The 16,046-nt window shown below is 40.3% G+C and overlaps 3 protein-coding genes across 4 annotated transcripts; 1 reads left to right on the forward strand and 2 right to left on the reverse strand.

Moving 5' to 3' along the window:
• The first annotated feature begins 18 nt into the window (after positions 1 to 18).
• On the forward strand, positions 19 to 5,115 carry zwilch (zwilch kinetochore protein). The gene is made up of 18 exons (XM_061077225.1): positions 19 to 68; positions 187 to 229; positions 898 to 990; positions 1,558 to 1,697; positions 1,802 to 1,998; positions 2,099 to 2,172; positions 2,252 to 2,407; positions 2,551 to 2,622; positions 2,709 to 2,802; positions 2,900 to 2,952; positions 3,042 to 3,144; positions 3,234 to 3,313; positions 3,415 to 3,571; positions 4,069 to 4,097; positions 4,178 to 4,314; positions 4,425 to 4,520; positions 4,707 to 4,822; positions 4,929 to 5,115. Exons 1-18 carry the CDS (start codon positions 19 to 21, stop codon positions 5,015 to 5,017), a joined length of 1,779 nt encoding a protein of 592 aa, XP_060933208.1. The 3' UTR covers positions 5,018 to 5,115.
• A 523-nt stretch (positions 5,116 to 5,638) lies between these two features.
• On the reverse strand, positions 5,639 to 8,604 carry lctlb (lactase-like b). 2 transcript variants are annotated; one of them, XM_061076661.1, is made up of 7 exons: positions 8,515 to 8,604; positions 8,323 to 8,418; positions 8,189 to 8,243; positions 7,946 to 8,107; positions 7,586 to 7,863; positions 7,348 to 7,474; positions 5,639 to 5,754 (listed from the first exon to the last, which is right to left on the reverse strand). In XM_061076661.1, exons 1-7 carry the CDS (start codon positions 8,602 to 8,604, stop codon positions 5,639 to 5,641), a joined length of 924 nt encoding a protein of 307 aa, XP_060932644.1. The 2 variants fall into 2 exon arrangements, with proteins under 2 accessions (XP_060932644.1, XP_060932645.1); XM_061076662.1 differs by lacking the exon at positions 8,323 to 8,418.
• A 3,064-nt stretch (positions 8,605 to 11,668) lies between these two features.
• Positions 11,669 to 14,576, reverse strand: snapc5 (small nuclear RNA activating complex, polypeptide 5). Its single transcript, XM_061076663.1, has 4 exons — positions 14,446 to 14,576; positions 13,569 to 13,697; positions 13,405 to 13,488; positions 11,669 to 12,320 (listed from the first exon to the last, which is right to left on the reverse strand). The coding sequence occupies exons 2-4, from the start codon at positions 13,656 to 13,658 to the stop codon at positions 12,117 to 12,119; spliced, it is 378 nt and encodes a 125-aa protein (XP_060932646.1). The 5' UTR covers positions 13,659 to 13,697; positions 14,446 to 14,576; the 3' UTR covers positions 11,669 to 12,116.
• Between the last annotated feature and the right edge of the window lie 1,470 nt (positions 14,577 to 16,046).

The following is a 16,046-nucleotide window of genomic DNA, read 5'->3' on the forward strand; positions in this document are numbered from 1 at the left end:
CCGAGGTGGGATCCAGCGATGAGCTCCAAGGTGATCTCCACCGCGAAGGAGTTCTTTAATATTCTCCGGTGAGTTTTATCATCTAAAACTTAGCTTATACTTTGGCTAACATTGACGACAAGTTGACGCTAGACAGTTGGTGAAGCACTAAAACACTCGCTGAAGTGAATTGGTTTCTGTTTTCAGATCTCTTCTAGATGAGGAGAGCGACTGTCCATTTACACATGAGGTAATTTAGTTTAATATAATGTAAAACCTGCCATAGATCGGTGTGTCCGCCCCTGAAGTCCCAGCAGATTGTGTATTTGATCTTGTTAAGTTATTATCTTGTGGGGACAAGTAATCATACTGTATTGCACAATATATTTATCTTTTGGGAACATCATCTATTTATTTATAGAAGATGTTTGTGTTTTAATCACTGAGTTGCACACAGTCACCACATTTTTACCATAACATGGAGAAAACTCACCTTATCAAGTTTTATTTTCACCTGGGAATGTCACACTATGAAGTTGTTCTACACAGAGACACAGGATCGTCAGGAATCATCTGCTGTGCATACTGAAGGAAAACAGGCTCGATCTCATTACTTAAATTAACAAAGTCTTAAAAACTATAAAGGCACCTTAGTGTTGTCTGTTGGCATCGGCCAGTCATGTCTTTACTACGCAGATATTAACTTTGTGCACAACTTATTTATCTTGTGCAGTGTGCACACAAGATCAAAATATACATTATCTTTTTGGACTTCTGGGGCTCCGTTGTATGTCTATGTTACAGCATGTTTATGATTAGAGCTGCAAAGAAGAGACGATTGCTCATTTAGTAGTTTAAAAGGAAATGATGAAAATGATTGGTTGCTTCTCACTTATGTTGATGCCGTGTCTGTTTCAGGAGGACGTCGAAATAGTAAAGACGAATGGAGGCAAAGTTGCTGTGGTGAATATGTACTGTGGTAATCAGCCGGTGTTCATCTGTCAAAAAGCTGTGAGTAACGTAATCGAACTTTTTGTCTGCAAGGCGCAGAACAATTAAACAATGTAACATGTAAATCAAATCCTCAGTTTAACAACCATTCAGTTGACTCTACTTTACACATTAATGTGTGTCACAAATGCAAAATTGTATTGCTACATGATTAATTGTAACAAAATCCTTATCTTGACTGTCACGTATATGTGATCTCATTTCTGACAACATGTATGATGCATTGTTATTTCTGAGATCAGCTGCATCAAAACAGTCATTCCCAATCTCTCCCAAATAATCTGTTGCACCCGTTAATGCTGCATTACTTTTGGTTACTCAGTATAACAACCAATGACAAGGCAGCAAGTGAGAGAAAAGCAAATAAAACGTTTGTTTGCAGAGAAAACAAAATTAAAACAGAAAGGACAATTTAACCCAGAAGAAAATACTGCTCATAACGGGAGAAAATCATGTTCTTAATTCTAAGCAAGACAACCATGATTCAAATTTTTTCATAATCGTGCAGCCATTTTAAAAGCACTGGATGTAACTTTTGGGCCATGTTTTTATTTATTTATTCACAAGGTCCCTAAATCAAGTGAAGCTGATGATGATCAAATAACTGACAATTCAAACTGCGCTGGTGAGGATGCTGATGACACTAATGATGCTAGTGTGCTTAAAACAGACCTGGGACCACAGCCGCTCACAATCATGAAAGCAAGGTAATCAATGCTAAGAGACTTAACATGAAGAAAGTTCAAAAAGGTTAATCAAACCTTTGTGTCTACTACACTGTAGCTGACGTGCCAAAATGTTTTTTTTACAGGCAGTTACTGTCTTTGTACACATTAGCTCAAAATGCTAATGTGTCAGCTGTGGACAACAACCCTGCGCTAAACCCTCTGTGGGTGCGATGCGACATGTCTGATCCGGCTAAAACCAGCTGGTTTGGGGCGGAGACAGTCTGCATCGGCAGTAAAGTATCTGGTGTAAAACTATACTCCGTTACCTGCAAAGGTATAAGTCATCAGTATTAGTGAATATTTCTTTATAATTAATTCCTGTGTGGTTTTGATGCTGTTTAGATTTAGTTTCATTCCGACTTCAATGTTTTCAGGTGCAGCGATAGATAAAAGAACTTTCATTACCTTGGATGAGCTTAAACAAGAGCACAAGAAAAGGCATCACCCCTCCTCGGTAAGTGTGCAGTGGACGTCCTCTCTTTTCAGTCAGTGTGAAGGAACATTTCTTCACCTACATCTGTCTCTACCTCTAGATGGGAATTAAAGGCAGTGCCAGGTTCCTCTTGCTCGGCTCCTCAGTTGTTGAGAACTCGGTGATTGAGTCACAGAGCAGCGTGACAGTGGATTTAAAATGGAGTCACGTGGAGAGTGTCCTGGAGACCCCCCCGCTCTCTTCTACAGCTACACTGGTAAGCTGCTCTTACACTGAGAATTTACTACCTCCTCTCACATAAAATACTTTTCATACAAGTGAATTCTTTATCATATTTCAAAATAAAGTTTGTTTTGTTTACCAAAATATGATTCTTGCTGAATATTTGCTCATATGCAGAATATCAAAGTTACCAGTGGAGACAAGAGAAGCCCGATGTCCGAGATGTACAGGGAGCTGGAGTTTCTTCAGGTTTGAGTCTCAGTGATCTTCAGATGAGTGACTGAGCATCAATACACAAATAAACAAGTGAATAAATCCGAGTCCTGTTATTTCAGACTCTTGCTGACGGTTTGAGAACTGGTGAAACTGAATGGATGGAACCTTTGGAAAGCACATCAGCTGTAAAACTTACCAAGGTCTATCTAGCAGGTTTCTATTTTCTTATATGAATGCACTCTTAGTAGGCTTCACCACTATTAACAGTCTATTAAGAGGATTTGTTTTTCTTTTTACTTTATTCTTTCAGAGCTACAGAATACTTCAAAGACTCTAGAGGATCAGGCTCAAAACACAACGAAGGTATGATAATATTAAAACCAATAGACCTTCCCATAATGTATTCATTCCGGAATATTGTAGCTTTCCGTCTTCTTCATAATTTCTTAAAGAGCACAAAGATGAAGTGTGGGACAGACGCTCCCATCTTCAACTTCTTCTTGGAACGAGGAGATTTAGATTTTGTGGAACAGTTGTGGGTTCGCATGAGAAAGAGTGAGTCCTTCTTCTAATCCAAAAATGATCTGACGTTACATTATAATCAGGCAACAACAATGATTGTCTCACGTTTTTTTCCATCTCAGGTGTGACTTCATATCAAGACATTGGAGACTGTCTGAAACTCGTCATCGAAGCCCTGAGATACGGAGACATCAAACCATGGGTATGGAAGGATGCAGCTTCTAGAAACTGCTTTTCACAAAGACAGTACTGGAGGTTGTTGTGTGTGAACATTTCTGCTTTGTCTTGTGTCACCTCTCTCAGATTCACAGAGACAGCAACAGCTCCCTCAGTAAGCTCATCCTGCAGTCCTACCACCAGCAGATCGACCACGTGTCTCTCACAGGAGTCACACCCGTCCACATGCTGCTGGAGATGGGTTTGGACAAGATGAGAAAGGATTACATTAACTACCTCATTGGTAACTTCTAAATTACCTTGATTCTCGGATTAAATCTGTCTGTCTTTATTTCTACCTCTCCCAAGGACGCTATGTTTTCACCCCTGTCTGTTTGTTTTGTTGCCATGTTTGCTTGTAAGCAATGTCACACAAAAAAAACTGAACAGGTTTCCAAGAAACGTAGTGGTAGGATGTTGTATGGGTCAGGGAAGAACCCATTCACTTTTGGTGGATCAGGGGTGGATCCAGGAAAATCTTTTTCTCCATTTTCACAATTTTCCCAGAGAAAAATCCATTGATCTTGAATAAAAAACCAGTCACATCTTGGGGAATGATATCTATGAGTGTTTGAAATTTGCTGCAGCTTGATTGAATATAAGGGGAGAGTTGGGCCTTGGTGGAGGTACGTGCACCAATGAATGCCATTCTGGTCTTTATAGTAATAATTGTATAACTGGATTATAATCAACAAGCTCAATTTTTGCTTTGTCATTCAACTATTGTTTTTTTTTTCTCAGGTGAACAATTGGCAACTCTAAACCACTTGGTGAGCTCAACTTTGACTTTGTATTGCTATTTTGAAATTACTGTTAATGAAATGCTGACTTTGAGTATTTAACTCTGCAGTGTTTCTACCTGAGCACCGAGGTGGAGCTACAGGAGCAAGTGATCCGACTCAGAAAACTGCACCACCTGCTGGAAATAACTGTGACCTGCAGCACATTCCTGAGTCTGCCCTTCGACCGTCTCTTCCTTCTCACTCAGTAAATAGAGTTTATAGTTTTTCTCCTGTAGGAGAATCCAAAGTATCTGTTTGATTTTGTGACATCCAGGTGAGATGATTGAACATCTTGTGTCCTCTCCTCCTGCACAGATCGTGTTTGCAGCACTATAAAACAATCGCATATGACGAGGAACATGAATTCAAACTCCAAATCAACCCAGCTCTGATCAGCCATTTTTACCAGAAGTAAGACGCGGATTTGGATAATTGTCTCCTCATTTATGTATTAACACAAACTAGTTGTTTTGTTTCAAAAAGTGTCAAAAACAGAGAGTGTGTCTTCTGTGACTGGATTTTATCTCACCACTTAGATTTGGTATCACTATGCATTTTATTAACTTGCACCATTGTCTCGTCTTTAATGATCCACAGAGAGCAACCGGTTATGTGGGGAGTCGAGGTTTTCAGCGGCCAGGGTCCTTGTGAGGTCAGGACGTCGTTACAGCTCAGCGACAGACCACTGGTTGATCATGTCATGCTTGAAACAGGTGATTTTCATGCTTTTCACCAAAAATGTTTTGCTATTCATTTTACGAGTAGTAATCCCCCCTCAGGTAAAGCAATGCTAACTATTTTGTTTCTGTGGGTCTTTAGATTACCCAAATGAAACGGTTAACGGGGACAGTGAGGATGCCGCCTTCTTCTCCACCATGGTGTGCTGCAGTCTTGTCAACTTTGCATGAACTTACACAACAAAACGACAATGGAGGTTTTTATTTTCATATTTGATATTCTCAGTGGGGAATTATCAGACACACTCTATTTAAAACCTACATCGATTGCTATAGGTTTTTCTGTTAATATGATGTACTTTCTTGTTAACCTTTTTCAATTAACAACTTTCAGTCCTTTGTATATATGTTCTTTGACCCTGTCCTGGTTTTTCTATCTTTATTATTATCACATCAGATGATTTTTTTTTGTATTCAATAGAGCAGTTTGTGGAGATTGCTTTTCGCTGAACAACTCCCAGTTTCAACCAAATGAAAACACACGAAATCTGTAGTTCATCAGGTGTTTGCAAGGTGGTCTTATTCCACAGAAGTTTTAATAAGAGAATCCAACTTGTTACAGGATTATTCACACAGTGGGAGTGTCTGGAACTAAATGAATTATCAGCTCAACCAATGTTTTTACAGCAAACACTGTTTCCACGTCAAATGAATGAAGTCTGTCATTCTCTTCTCATCAGTTCAAATAATGCATTTATGTTCACACACGTCCATTAAAGAGATGATGCATTTACAACAGGAGTGTTTGTGTGTTCATATGTGTGTCGGTGTCATTGTAAACATGCACACTTTCTAGTTCCGCCTCCGCAGCAGGAACATAAGGAAGATGGCACTGAGCAGAATAGAGAGGGTGCACACGGTGGGAACAACAATCTCAGTGACCATCTCCATGTGGCTGGTCAGAGGGTCTGCAAAGCACAAAGCACACAAATGCACACACATTAACTCACTAGCATTTGTATAATGTTCAGACACGTATGAAGCGAGTCAACATACTCAAGCACAGCACTCAAAGGGTTAATATTGTTTCCCCCTAAATCAAATCACCCTCTATGTAATTTGCAGGTGGAATGAGTGATTCCTTACCATGTATAAGTCTTAGAATATTGGCAGCAGTACTCCGCTGTTCCTCTAATAAAAAGAGAGAAATTACTCAGAGTTGATTAACGTCACTTTAACCCTTTGAGAGCTGCATGCAGCTCCTGGGGAATATTTCAGGAGGCAGCGTTAGTACCACAGCAAAATAACTCTAGTCCAATCTTTTCTTTGAAATGCTGTTTATTGTGAGCAGGCATCAGCAAACATGGCTGAATCCTGTTGCTAAAACTCATGTGTATTTTCAAAATTTATTTCACATATATCAGACAGTTTCACTGGTAGGTTGTCATTTGATTAAATTTACAGTACTGCTACATGGAAGTCCATATCAGCTTTATGTTGAATAAGTTTCTGTCGAAGCTGTTGTAAAATCAGAGCTGTTATTGGTTCCAAATTAGATTTAATCAAATCATTCAAGGCTTGTTTGAAAGGCAGGTGTTAAACTGCAGAGACACAACTCTGTTAGTCACATTTTAAAACACAATCACAAGCAAGAGAAAAAAAATAATTAAATCAACGGAAGACAAATACCAAAGTTCTAAACTTCATCATGCACTGGCCAAACCTTTGGCATTTCTGCATGTTCCTTGGATTTTCTTCTAGCTGGAGGGGCAAACAAAGAAGATATCTCAGGTATTCTGTGGGAAATTCTCTTAATCTTGTCTTATATTTCCAGAATAAACTGATAAATTTGTTTTCTGAGGTGCTCCAAGAGCACAGCGACACACATTCAAGTCAAATTATAGTCAAATTATCATTATACTTTACTATATTCAGTAGTTTTTGATATATTTAGGGCAGAATCTTTATTTGTTTACCCCAGCTAGTTGTTCATCTCTGATAAGTGATTAGGTCGGGGATGTTAGAGATGAACTTACCTGCTGCTAGGAGTTGGTTGCTGGAAGAACAGGTCTCAACTGCCTTCCTCCTCCAGTTCTCAACCTGTGAAGGGTAAGCATGCAATTACACATCATCACTGACATATATTTGTGACATTCATAGATCGTTAACCACTTCATCAATTAGTTAATGTGTATTTATAAAAGTAATTGGGGGAAAAAGGATTAGAAGTAGGTTAACAGCATTTATCTTACCTCTCTCTGATTGGGAAATCCGTTGGAGCTGATGATGCGTTTGTAAAACTGAACAGAAGCTTTGGGATAGCGAGGCTTGTTTTTGTTCCTGAAGTCCACATAGTACAAGCCAAACCTCTCGGAGTAGCCCTCGTCCCACTCAAACTTGTCCAGCAGGGACCAGGCGGTGTAGCCCTTCACGTTGACCCCGTCCTTGATAGCTGAGCGACACCACGGGGAGTAGACAGGTTGGATTAGACACGGAATGAAAGACCTAAAGAAATAGGCTTTCATTTTATCTTGTTGTAAAATATGCATGAGTTCACTGACCTTTCAGCATCTCGTTGATGTAGTCTTTAAAATACTGTATCCTCCAGTCGTCACACAGCTCTGTGCACAACATCTTCTCAGAGACTCCATTCTCTGTCACATAGATCGCTGGGTTTCCATACTGAGTCTAAACAGGAAATAAATAAGGTTGATGTACAGACAGTTCGATTTAACTGGGGTGGTGGGGTCAACAATCCTGCTGTGCTTCCTTTACTCTACATTATACACCAGTGGTCACCTTGACAAAATTGAGCAGGCGCCTGAAACCCCAGGGCACAGAGTAGAGCCACTCTGACCCGGGGTCGGGCCAACGTGGATCGACCAGCTCAGCCAGGTCCCGGTCGGTGAAGTAGCTGCTGCTGCTGCGGCCTGACGGGTTGTTCTTCTGGGTGATGTAGCGGGTGGTGAAGTGGCCGATGCCAAGGAAGTCGCAGGTCCCCTTGATGTAGCTCTTCTCTTGGGGGGAGAAGGTGGGCAGGCGAGACGTCCCGAGGCCCTGTTGCACACTCTTCCTTCCTGCATCACATCCAGCGATCACGTCATTAAACTAGCGACACACATTGTTTAATCAGGATTAACTGCGCACAATTCAACTCACCGATAAAGTCTTTCATCACTTGGGGGTAGTCTCCGTGAAAGACTGGCGTGGCGAACCAGCCCAGGTAGAACTGGACGTATCTCTCAGCTGCTTCGATGTCTTTCTGGTTGCTGATGTCCACCGGCTCTCCCCAGTCCCCGGACAGAGAGATGCCGACCTGACCTGCGGAGGTGAAGAGCAGCTCTCAGCACTCACACATACTGAATCAAGACACAGTGTTTTACTCAAAAAGCTCTTGTTTACCTTTTTGCTTCGCCCTCCATTGTGTATCATAAGTATGCCACACTTTGGCATGTGCCTGTGAAAAATATTTTTTTGTTTTTAGTTATCATGGTTACTTAAGTGTTTAATTGAATATGGTTTCTGCATTCATATACCTTGATTATGTGATGGGCAGCTTTGTATGCACCAGTTCCTCTCAGCCTCAGTCCTGGAGCGTGCTCGCCTGTCTCATAGCCTTCGACTGCTACTGACTGTGGTCCAGAAAAGAGTTAGTGCAACAACTATGCACGCAATAGAGTAACTATAAAAAAAAAATGCTTTGAAGTGGGTGTTTATTTCGAACCTACCCACGGATTGTTGAAAGTGATCCAATACTTGACTCGGTTTCCAAATCTTTCAAAGCACAAGTTGGCAAATTCATTGAAATGATTGACCATGCTTATATTCTGCCACCCGCCGTATTTTTCATGTAAGACCTAGAAAAGCAGTGTTTAGAGAGTTTAGTGTTTCGGTAAAATAAAGTGCTGCAGCGAAATTTGCTGGTCATCAGTATTTTGCATCCAAACCTGGGGAAGATCCCAGTGATATAGAGTGACGATGGGAGTGATGTTGTTTTCCAGCAGTTGGTCAATCAGGTCGTTGTAGTACTTTATTCCCCTTTCATTGATATGGTCGGCTGCAGATTGTGATTAAAATCAACATGCAGATTCAGCTGTTGGCAAATAAAAACCTCCTGAGTTTTAAAGGGGCTGCAGTGACTCACACTTTATGCCGGTGGGGAAGAGTCGAGGCCACGAGATGGAGAAGCGATAGTGGTTCAGTTTTAGCTCCTTTATCAGAGAAACATCGTCCTGTGCAACACACAAGCACAATGCAGTGAGACGTTTGTTTTACATTCCTCTCTTTCAGTTCTCTCCATCTCTCTCAGACACACCACCCATGATCCCCCCCCCACCTTGACTCTGTAGTAGCCCTCACAGGAGGAGTCCCCTGTTTCATTCTGCTGGATTTTGCCTTTCTTGTGACTGAACACGTCCCAGATGCTCAGTCCTTTTCCATCTTTGTCCCAGGCTCCTTCTGTTTGATAGGCTGAACTGCCGGCACCCCACGAAAATCCTAAAAAATAGAACATCAGCCGTTCAACTTTGACCTTTGAGAGGAACGATATCACCAGTTACTGAATAATTCAAATGAACAGGATCTAACTGCAAAAGGTACCAAAAAAAATAAACAACTTGGGCGTACCAGCCGGAAAAGTGCCATAATAGAAGGAGCCGTGGTCGTTCTTTGTCCAGTCGAAGTCCTCAGCCGCAGACAGACACAGCACCAACATAAACACATGGCACACAGCGAATGCACAGCAGGGCCGCATGGTACTTCTGAACCTGCAGCACTGTCACTGTCTGATTCTCCTCCAGTCCCTCAAAAGTCGTCTGCACACACACAAGAGCCTTTAAGCATCAACTCGTGGAACCAGTTGCAGGATATCCAGAGCACAAATACACAATGCTTACAAACCTCTGTCCTGAAATGATCAAAAATATTTTATACAATCTCGATGAACACTCTGGAAGGGTCCAACCTGATGCACTACGAGGGTTCCACGTCCCTCAGTGCCGAGCCAAATTCCCCCTATTCAAAGTCAATTGAGTGTGAGCTCAACTTGCTGAGGCAGACAGATCCCATACAAACTATGGTTTCACCTCTGTAAGCAAAGTTGACGTTAGACAGGTTGATATATTTACGCTGCACCATCACAAGACAAAGGATGAACTCTACCACACAAAGAGACCACATGCAATACACCAAACCTGCGTTTTTTGACAGTTAGAAGGAAATGTGCAGTTTATTTTTGCAGAGTGAAGATTCATGTCCATATTTAAATGCTGACAACTTGGAGAGAATAAAGAGAATTAACTTGAATTTCCACTTCACGTTTCTACACATTAAATGTTTATCTTATAATCTAATCCTCCTGAAATGGTTATGATGCATAAGATTTTATCTGTTACTGCACAATGATCAAATATCAAGTTATATAAAACAAATACATGTTTTTTGTCTCATTGTTCTCCTGCAATTAAGTCTTTCAAACTACCAGCACAAATCCTATTTAATAAAAATCTCTAATCATAATTCGATAGAATTTGATTCACTATATCAAATGTACAGAATATGATGCAAACCAGCCCGTGTACCTTATGAAGAATTCATTTGCAGAGGGTGTGCTGAGCCTGTGTGGTGGGTGTGTGGGAGCCCTCCTGGAAGAGCAGAGCGCGTGTAGAAAGCTGAATATATCTGTTGGTGCACTCTCTATTGTATGTTGCACCACTCTTCTCCAGAGCTGTCCCTGCTGTCAGTGTGAAAGCTGGCCTCATTGTGGGGCTCACTGCATTGTTTCACATGTTTAGAAAAATGCTGAATGGTTGGCGAGTGGAAAGTGTTGGCACTGCATTACCCATTGGCCTGGGTCAGATTAGGACAGTTTAATGTACAGGTGTTACCTTAACAGAGTATCTGAGAGGGAATTTGAAAACAATATGTTCGGGACAAGAAGTCAACAAAAAGTAATGTTGTGTAAGTGAGATCAAAATAAATAACTTTGCATTGCATTGTCAACATACACTTCCGAGGATTGTGCAAAAAAAATGTATGTTCCAGTTATTCACAATTACTGATTATCAGATTTATCCGGTTTTCATCATAAGTCGTGTTGTGGGTCAGAAGTCAGGTTCCAGGTCTGTACTGTGAGAAAAGAGTGATGTTGGAATTCTTTCAGAGATCAGGAACAATTAATCCAAGTCTGAGTGGTAGAATAGAGTTTGAAAAGCATGACTCAGCACAGTATCTTAACGTCTTGACTGTCCTTCCACATATTTTATCTGGGCCCTAAGGTTTATTCAATTTAAAATGGACACCAAGTTCCCAAAATGAAGAAATTATTTCTTTTGCATGGCTGATTATCATCTGTGATATTCTCTGTGTGGATGGATTCAAGAACTAAGTTGGCGTTTGTCCCCGAGGTTATTTGGATTCCTGCATGTCACAATGATTAAATTCATCTATTTTATTCTCAAGGCCTAATCCAGTGTGCCTCGCTGTTCTCTTGACCTCTTAATTAACCTCTATGCTTTCTTTAAGTGTCTCAAAAGAGAAAATATCTTTACATTTCAGGATATGTATTACGTCCTTTGTTAACAGCAGCAGGGTTTCCCCCAGAAAACTTGCTAAGCCTGGTGGTAGGGCTGCTAGAAGGCACCCGCGGGGGGGGGGGGGGGGGGGGGGCTGATCGGGGGCTCAATGAGGAAGTGAAGTGTTGTTGATGTACGCGAGTGACGGATTTTTTTTTTTTTTTTTTTAAATAAAAAAACCATGCGACGCTTAGCCTGCTATACAGCACTGGGGGAAACCCTGAGCAGTTTATAAGGGAAACCTGTAATTTGTTGATGATATCTCTCTACGTATCCACACAGAAGTATTCATTTTAAGGTCAGTCCAGTGAACAATATTCAAAACATTTTATTTTGTGCTTACAATGATCATTTCTTCCATAATACATACACACTATATTCTTATATGGCCCAGCCATACATTTCATGCTAACAGAAACATCTCAACATCTGATTCTCAAGTGAACTTGTTCCGTTTCTTATCTTTAGCACAACATATTCACTAAGCTATTAAGCATTTAATAACACTGTCTCACTGAAATGCAGTCGGACAGTTCTCAAGGTTTTTCACAAAGTTTGACACATGAATTCTGACATGGTTTGAAATAAAGGAAATTAAATCAGGCAAAGGAGAGGATACTGTTACGGCACGTCATTACACTGTAACTCACTTCATCCAAATAAATTAAACTTACCAAGTGATCATACAAAACAGGTGAACAAAGAAACTGCTGTATTCAGAGGTGCAAACATAGGAGCCCCATAAAACGCTAAGGGTCTCAGTAATCGTCTTCGTCTTCGTCCTCGTCCTCCTCAGGCACAAATCTGAGCTCATTGTCATCATCTAATTCATCTTCCTCATCACCCTCATCATCATCGTCGTCCTCTTCTTCCTCCTCGTCCTCCATGTCAAAATCTACAGCGGCGTTCAGTAGCAGTTTGGTTTGATTGATTTCGCTCTCATCATCAAGGTTTATTTGAACCTGAAATATAAAACAAGTCATTAGTGACAATGTAAGTCTACAACTGTTAGCCAATAGATATAGACATGTTTGAAATAAAGTTCTATCATCATAGTGTATTTTATTTTATTTGAGGAAAAGCTAAATTATGGTATGTTAGTAGCAGAATTTAGAGTCTTTTTAATTCAGAGGGGAAAATGTCCGACACCCTTCAAATTGATCACAGTGTTTAGTTTGGAAAATGAATTCCATCATTTATGTAATTTGGTCTCTGCATTGCTGGAACGCACTGGAAGAATCTGATTATTCCCCTGAAAAAAAAAAAATCTATAGCTCAGCAACGACAAATTGAGAATGATGTGGACAACATGTTACCATTGGTGTATATATATATGTATATATTTTACTCGTGAGCTACTGGACACTGGAATTTCTCCACGGGTACGAATCAAGTATCTTCATATCATATCTTAGACAGTAATGATTACTAGGAAAAAGCTACTTGTAATCACTGATCATAATGTGCAGGTGCATGAAGTAGCATCTAAGAGGGCGACTATAACGGCCTTTATAAATGCTGGCTGGACATATTAAAACATCATAGAGCAGGGAGAATTAGATGAATAATGAGCTCTGTGGCTCTGCAAATTGCTTATTTAAAGTTGTTTGCAATTTTTGCAATTGCAATTTTAAACTGGCTCCACAAAGACAAACCTCAACACTACTACCAGGCAGCCTTTCCTGGATTTACCAGGGCTGTTTGTGTATTTTTATTTGTTTGTTGTTCTGCTTATATTGTAGCACTTTGATAGAGTGTTTCTAAAAGTGCTACATAAATAAAGTTGACTTTTTATCAATAAAATGTTATCTGTTTTTGTATTTACCATTTCAATTGTTTTTGCATGAATGTAAATGTATCAATGAGGTTATCCAAACTGTAAAACATCTCTAGCAAGATGGTACAAAAACATTGTATACTAAACATGCAAATATCAACCAATACCAAACTCAAATAATCAATACTCAACAGACATGAGAAAAGCTATTGGTGAGAATGTACAGACTGATCAATGAGCATGAAGCAGGGTTGTTCCTGGGCGTTTACCTCAGGCTCTGGGGACAGGCGTTGAGAGGCTCCGTCCTCTTCTGATTGAGCGTTAATGATAGATTTCAAGGCCCCTTCTTCAAACTGAAACACATAGTGAACACAGGATACATAAACACCGGGTACAACAAACATTGAACCCCTCTATCCTGAACCCCTCTCACCTTCAGTCTGTTCAGCTGGTCTTGTAGCATCACTTTGATTTTGAGGAGAGTCTCCTCTTCCTTCTTCAGCTCCTGCAGACGGCTGTGCATCTTTGTTGGTGCTGCAGCAGTCAGACCATTCCCTCAGCGCTGGAGAAGGATGACCAGTGATGATCAGTGATCAGCGACACAGTAACATGCCATTTTATTATTTAAACTTTGTTTTCTATATAAACTTATCTGTTCGCAAAGTGGATCTAGGTGGAAACCTGTCAAAACCTACCTGTACTGCAGGTTGTGCAATACTGCATTATTAATATTTATTTGCATATAATACTTTTACTCACGTTTTTATTTTCACTAAATTTTATATTTACATGATCTTATCTTAAGCAAGTATCTTTACTAAACATATCACGTGTTTAGTATTCTAGTCCAAACTGTGAGGAATACAATTAGATTTCCTTCACTATTTCACCTACTGGATTATATAAGGTACATTACTTTACTTTATACTTTATAGATTTAGTGGAGTGAGTCCTTTAGGCAGTGATATGTACCTTGACAGCTTGCTGGACAGCTTGCTGCTGTAACCTAAGTATTTCCATCCATTACTGTTTACATCTCCAGAATTCCATTTTTCAATTTGATAAGACGACATATCTGCTTATCAGCTACAAACAATTGTAACTATTAAAAGTGCTGTATAGCAGTGAAGTTAAGAACAGATCGGTGATAATCGTCCCAGTAGCAGTGCGTCCATTAAATAAAGGTAAACATTATGTGTTGTTGCTAGCTGCTAGCTGCTAGCTTGCTGCTATGGAAAAACTATTTGGCTGAGTAGCGGTCCCGAGAAATGAATCGTTTTCCACAGTTACACATGAAGCGAGATTATTACCTCTAATTATAAATCCAGCGTAAACTCCATATCAATGTCGAGGGCGGTAAAACATAAAAAAGAAGGAGCTTCCGACTGCTTTTAATTAGCTGCTTTGCTACAGGCTAAAGTTTGGGTCCTGCGCTTATGATGTCATATCCGGGTCTTCTTCTTGTTCTTCTTTTACGGCAGCTGGCGTCCAGAATGTTGCATTACTGCCACCTTTAGGTTTCATTCTTTCATTATGCCGTTAGCTTATCTCCGTTGTCCAGTCAAGTCATAATTAAAAACTTAAAAGTACCTTTCGTCCCTTGTGCATCTGTACATTCTAACCTGCTCTTTACACTGCCCCCAGCCCGTCCCATTCCCTGAAGATAACCCATAACTATTGGTCTAACCTGTACACATTTCCCACATGACATAAGTATGTGTTTTACTGTTTCCTCAAGTCTGTGAATTTTTAAGACTTTTAATTCCATATAGAGCACAACTCAATAGTGTTTAATACACTTACATTTGCTGGGCCATCATTCTACAGGCTATGTTAGTCTAATGCACAACTTTGTATCCGTGCTTCAATTTATTTACCTTTAAATCTGTATTATTATGTATTATGTATGTTTATTATATGTATAATAGCACAAACTTCTTTACAGTGACAGCTTTGTAGTAGTTCTGGTGGCGAGGCTTTCTTCTCACTGCAGTGAACTTATTCTTGACTCATTTTGACTATAGACCACAGTCATTGTCCACTGCTGCCATCAGGATCCACGATCAGCTGCCACCTCAATCGTGGTCCACCACCACTATCAGATGCCAACATTGATACAGAATACAACATTACGATCCCAATCTCATCCATCATCTCTATCCACAGTGTGGATACCACGGCCCTGGATCTGCAGACGATAAGGCCCAGGGACTCCGCGTAAGAAGTCAGAAACATGTATTGATTAGATAATCATTTATTTGAATCAGTCATAACACTACACATAGAACTGTTTTAGTTCCACAATAACAAGAAATAACAATTTATGTGGGGCTTCAGTGTTTGAGCTTCTCTCCCATATAAGTATAGTTTAGTATTTTTTTAGGTATACGAGTCACATACTGACACATAGAGGAAAAAGTAGCAAATTTTTTAAGACATACAGGTGGATGGAGGGTGAGGAGTTGAGGGGAGGGAAGAGGGTAAGACTGGGAGGGGGGATGAGGGGATGATTGACAGGGCAGAGGAAGACAAAGGATGGGAGAGGAGATTAGATGAAGTCTAAGCATTTGAAGAGAAAACTGGGGGACCTCCTGCTCGTTGTCCCCTCTCTCTCCTCCTTCTCTCTCTTTTTCCTTTCTTTCTTCTCCTTCTTCTCCTCCTTCTTTCTTTCTTTCTTCTCCTCCTTCTTTCTTTCTTTCTTCTCCTCTTTCTCCTTCTTGACCCTCTCCTTATGGCTGTCGGTCTTCAAGGCCTGTTTCTAAAAAGACAACATAAGTTTAATTAGTTTCTTTATCAAAGTCTGAATCTGAAACAAATCAACAATCCAATATTACTCAAATCAAAATGAGTTGGTGTAACGTACCTGAGGCACAATGTTCTGCTGGATCGGGAGTTTAATGTCATCCTCCAG

Source organism: Limanda limanda, chromosome 8 (genome assembly GCF_963576545.1).
Source record: "Limanda limanda chromosome 8, fLimLim1.1, whole genome shotgun sequence".
In the NCBI taxonomy this organism is placed as follows: domain Eukaryota; kingdom Metazoa; phylum Chordata; class Actinopteri; order Pleuronectiformes; family Pleuronectidae; genus Limanda; species Limanda limanda.

Coding starts and splice junctions, on each gene's coding strand:
- snapc5 (XM_061076663.1), bottom strand. CDS start 13,658: ATGCACAGCCGTCTGCAGGAGCTGAAGAAGGAAGAGGAGACTCTCCTC. Junction 13,489..13,568: donor ACCAGCTGAACAGACTGAAG/GTGAGAGGGGTT, acceptor TATGTGTTTCAG/TTTGAAGAAGGGGCCTTGAA. Junction 12,321..13,404: donor GCCTGTCCCCAGAGCCTGAG/GTAAACGCCCAG, acceptor TTTATATTTCAG/GTTCAAATAAACCTTGATGA.
- lctlb (XM_061076661.1), bottom strand. CDS start 8,604: ATGGTCAATCATTTCAATGAATTTGCCAACTTGTGCTTTGAAAGATTT. Junction 7,475..7,585: donor GCCTGCTCAATTTTGTCAAG/GTGACCACTGGT, acceptor TTTCCTGTTTAG/ACTCAGTATGGAAACCCAGC. Junction 5,755..7,347: donor CATCAACGAGATGCTGAAAG/GTCAGTGAACTC, acceptor TGTGCTTTGCAG/ACCCTCTGACCAGCCACATG.
- zwilch (XM_061077225.1), top strand. CDS start 19: ATGAGCTCCAAGGTGATCTCCACCGCGAAGGAGTTCTTTAATATTCTC. Junction 3,145..3,233: donor GTGGGTTCGCATGAGAAAGA/GTGAGTCCTTCT, acceptor TTTCCATCTCAG/GTGTGACTTCATATCAAGAC. Junction 3,572..4,068: donor TTACATTAACTACCTCATTG/GTAACTTCTAAA, acceptor TTTTTTTCTCAG/GTGAACAATTGGCAACTCTA.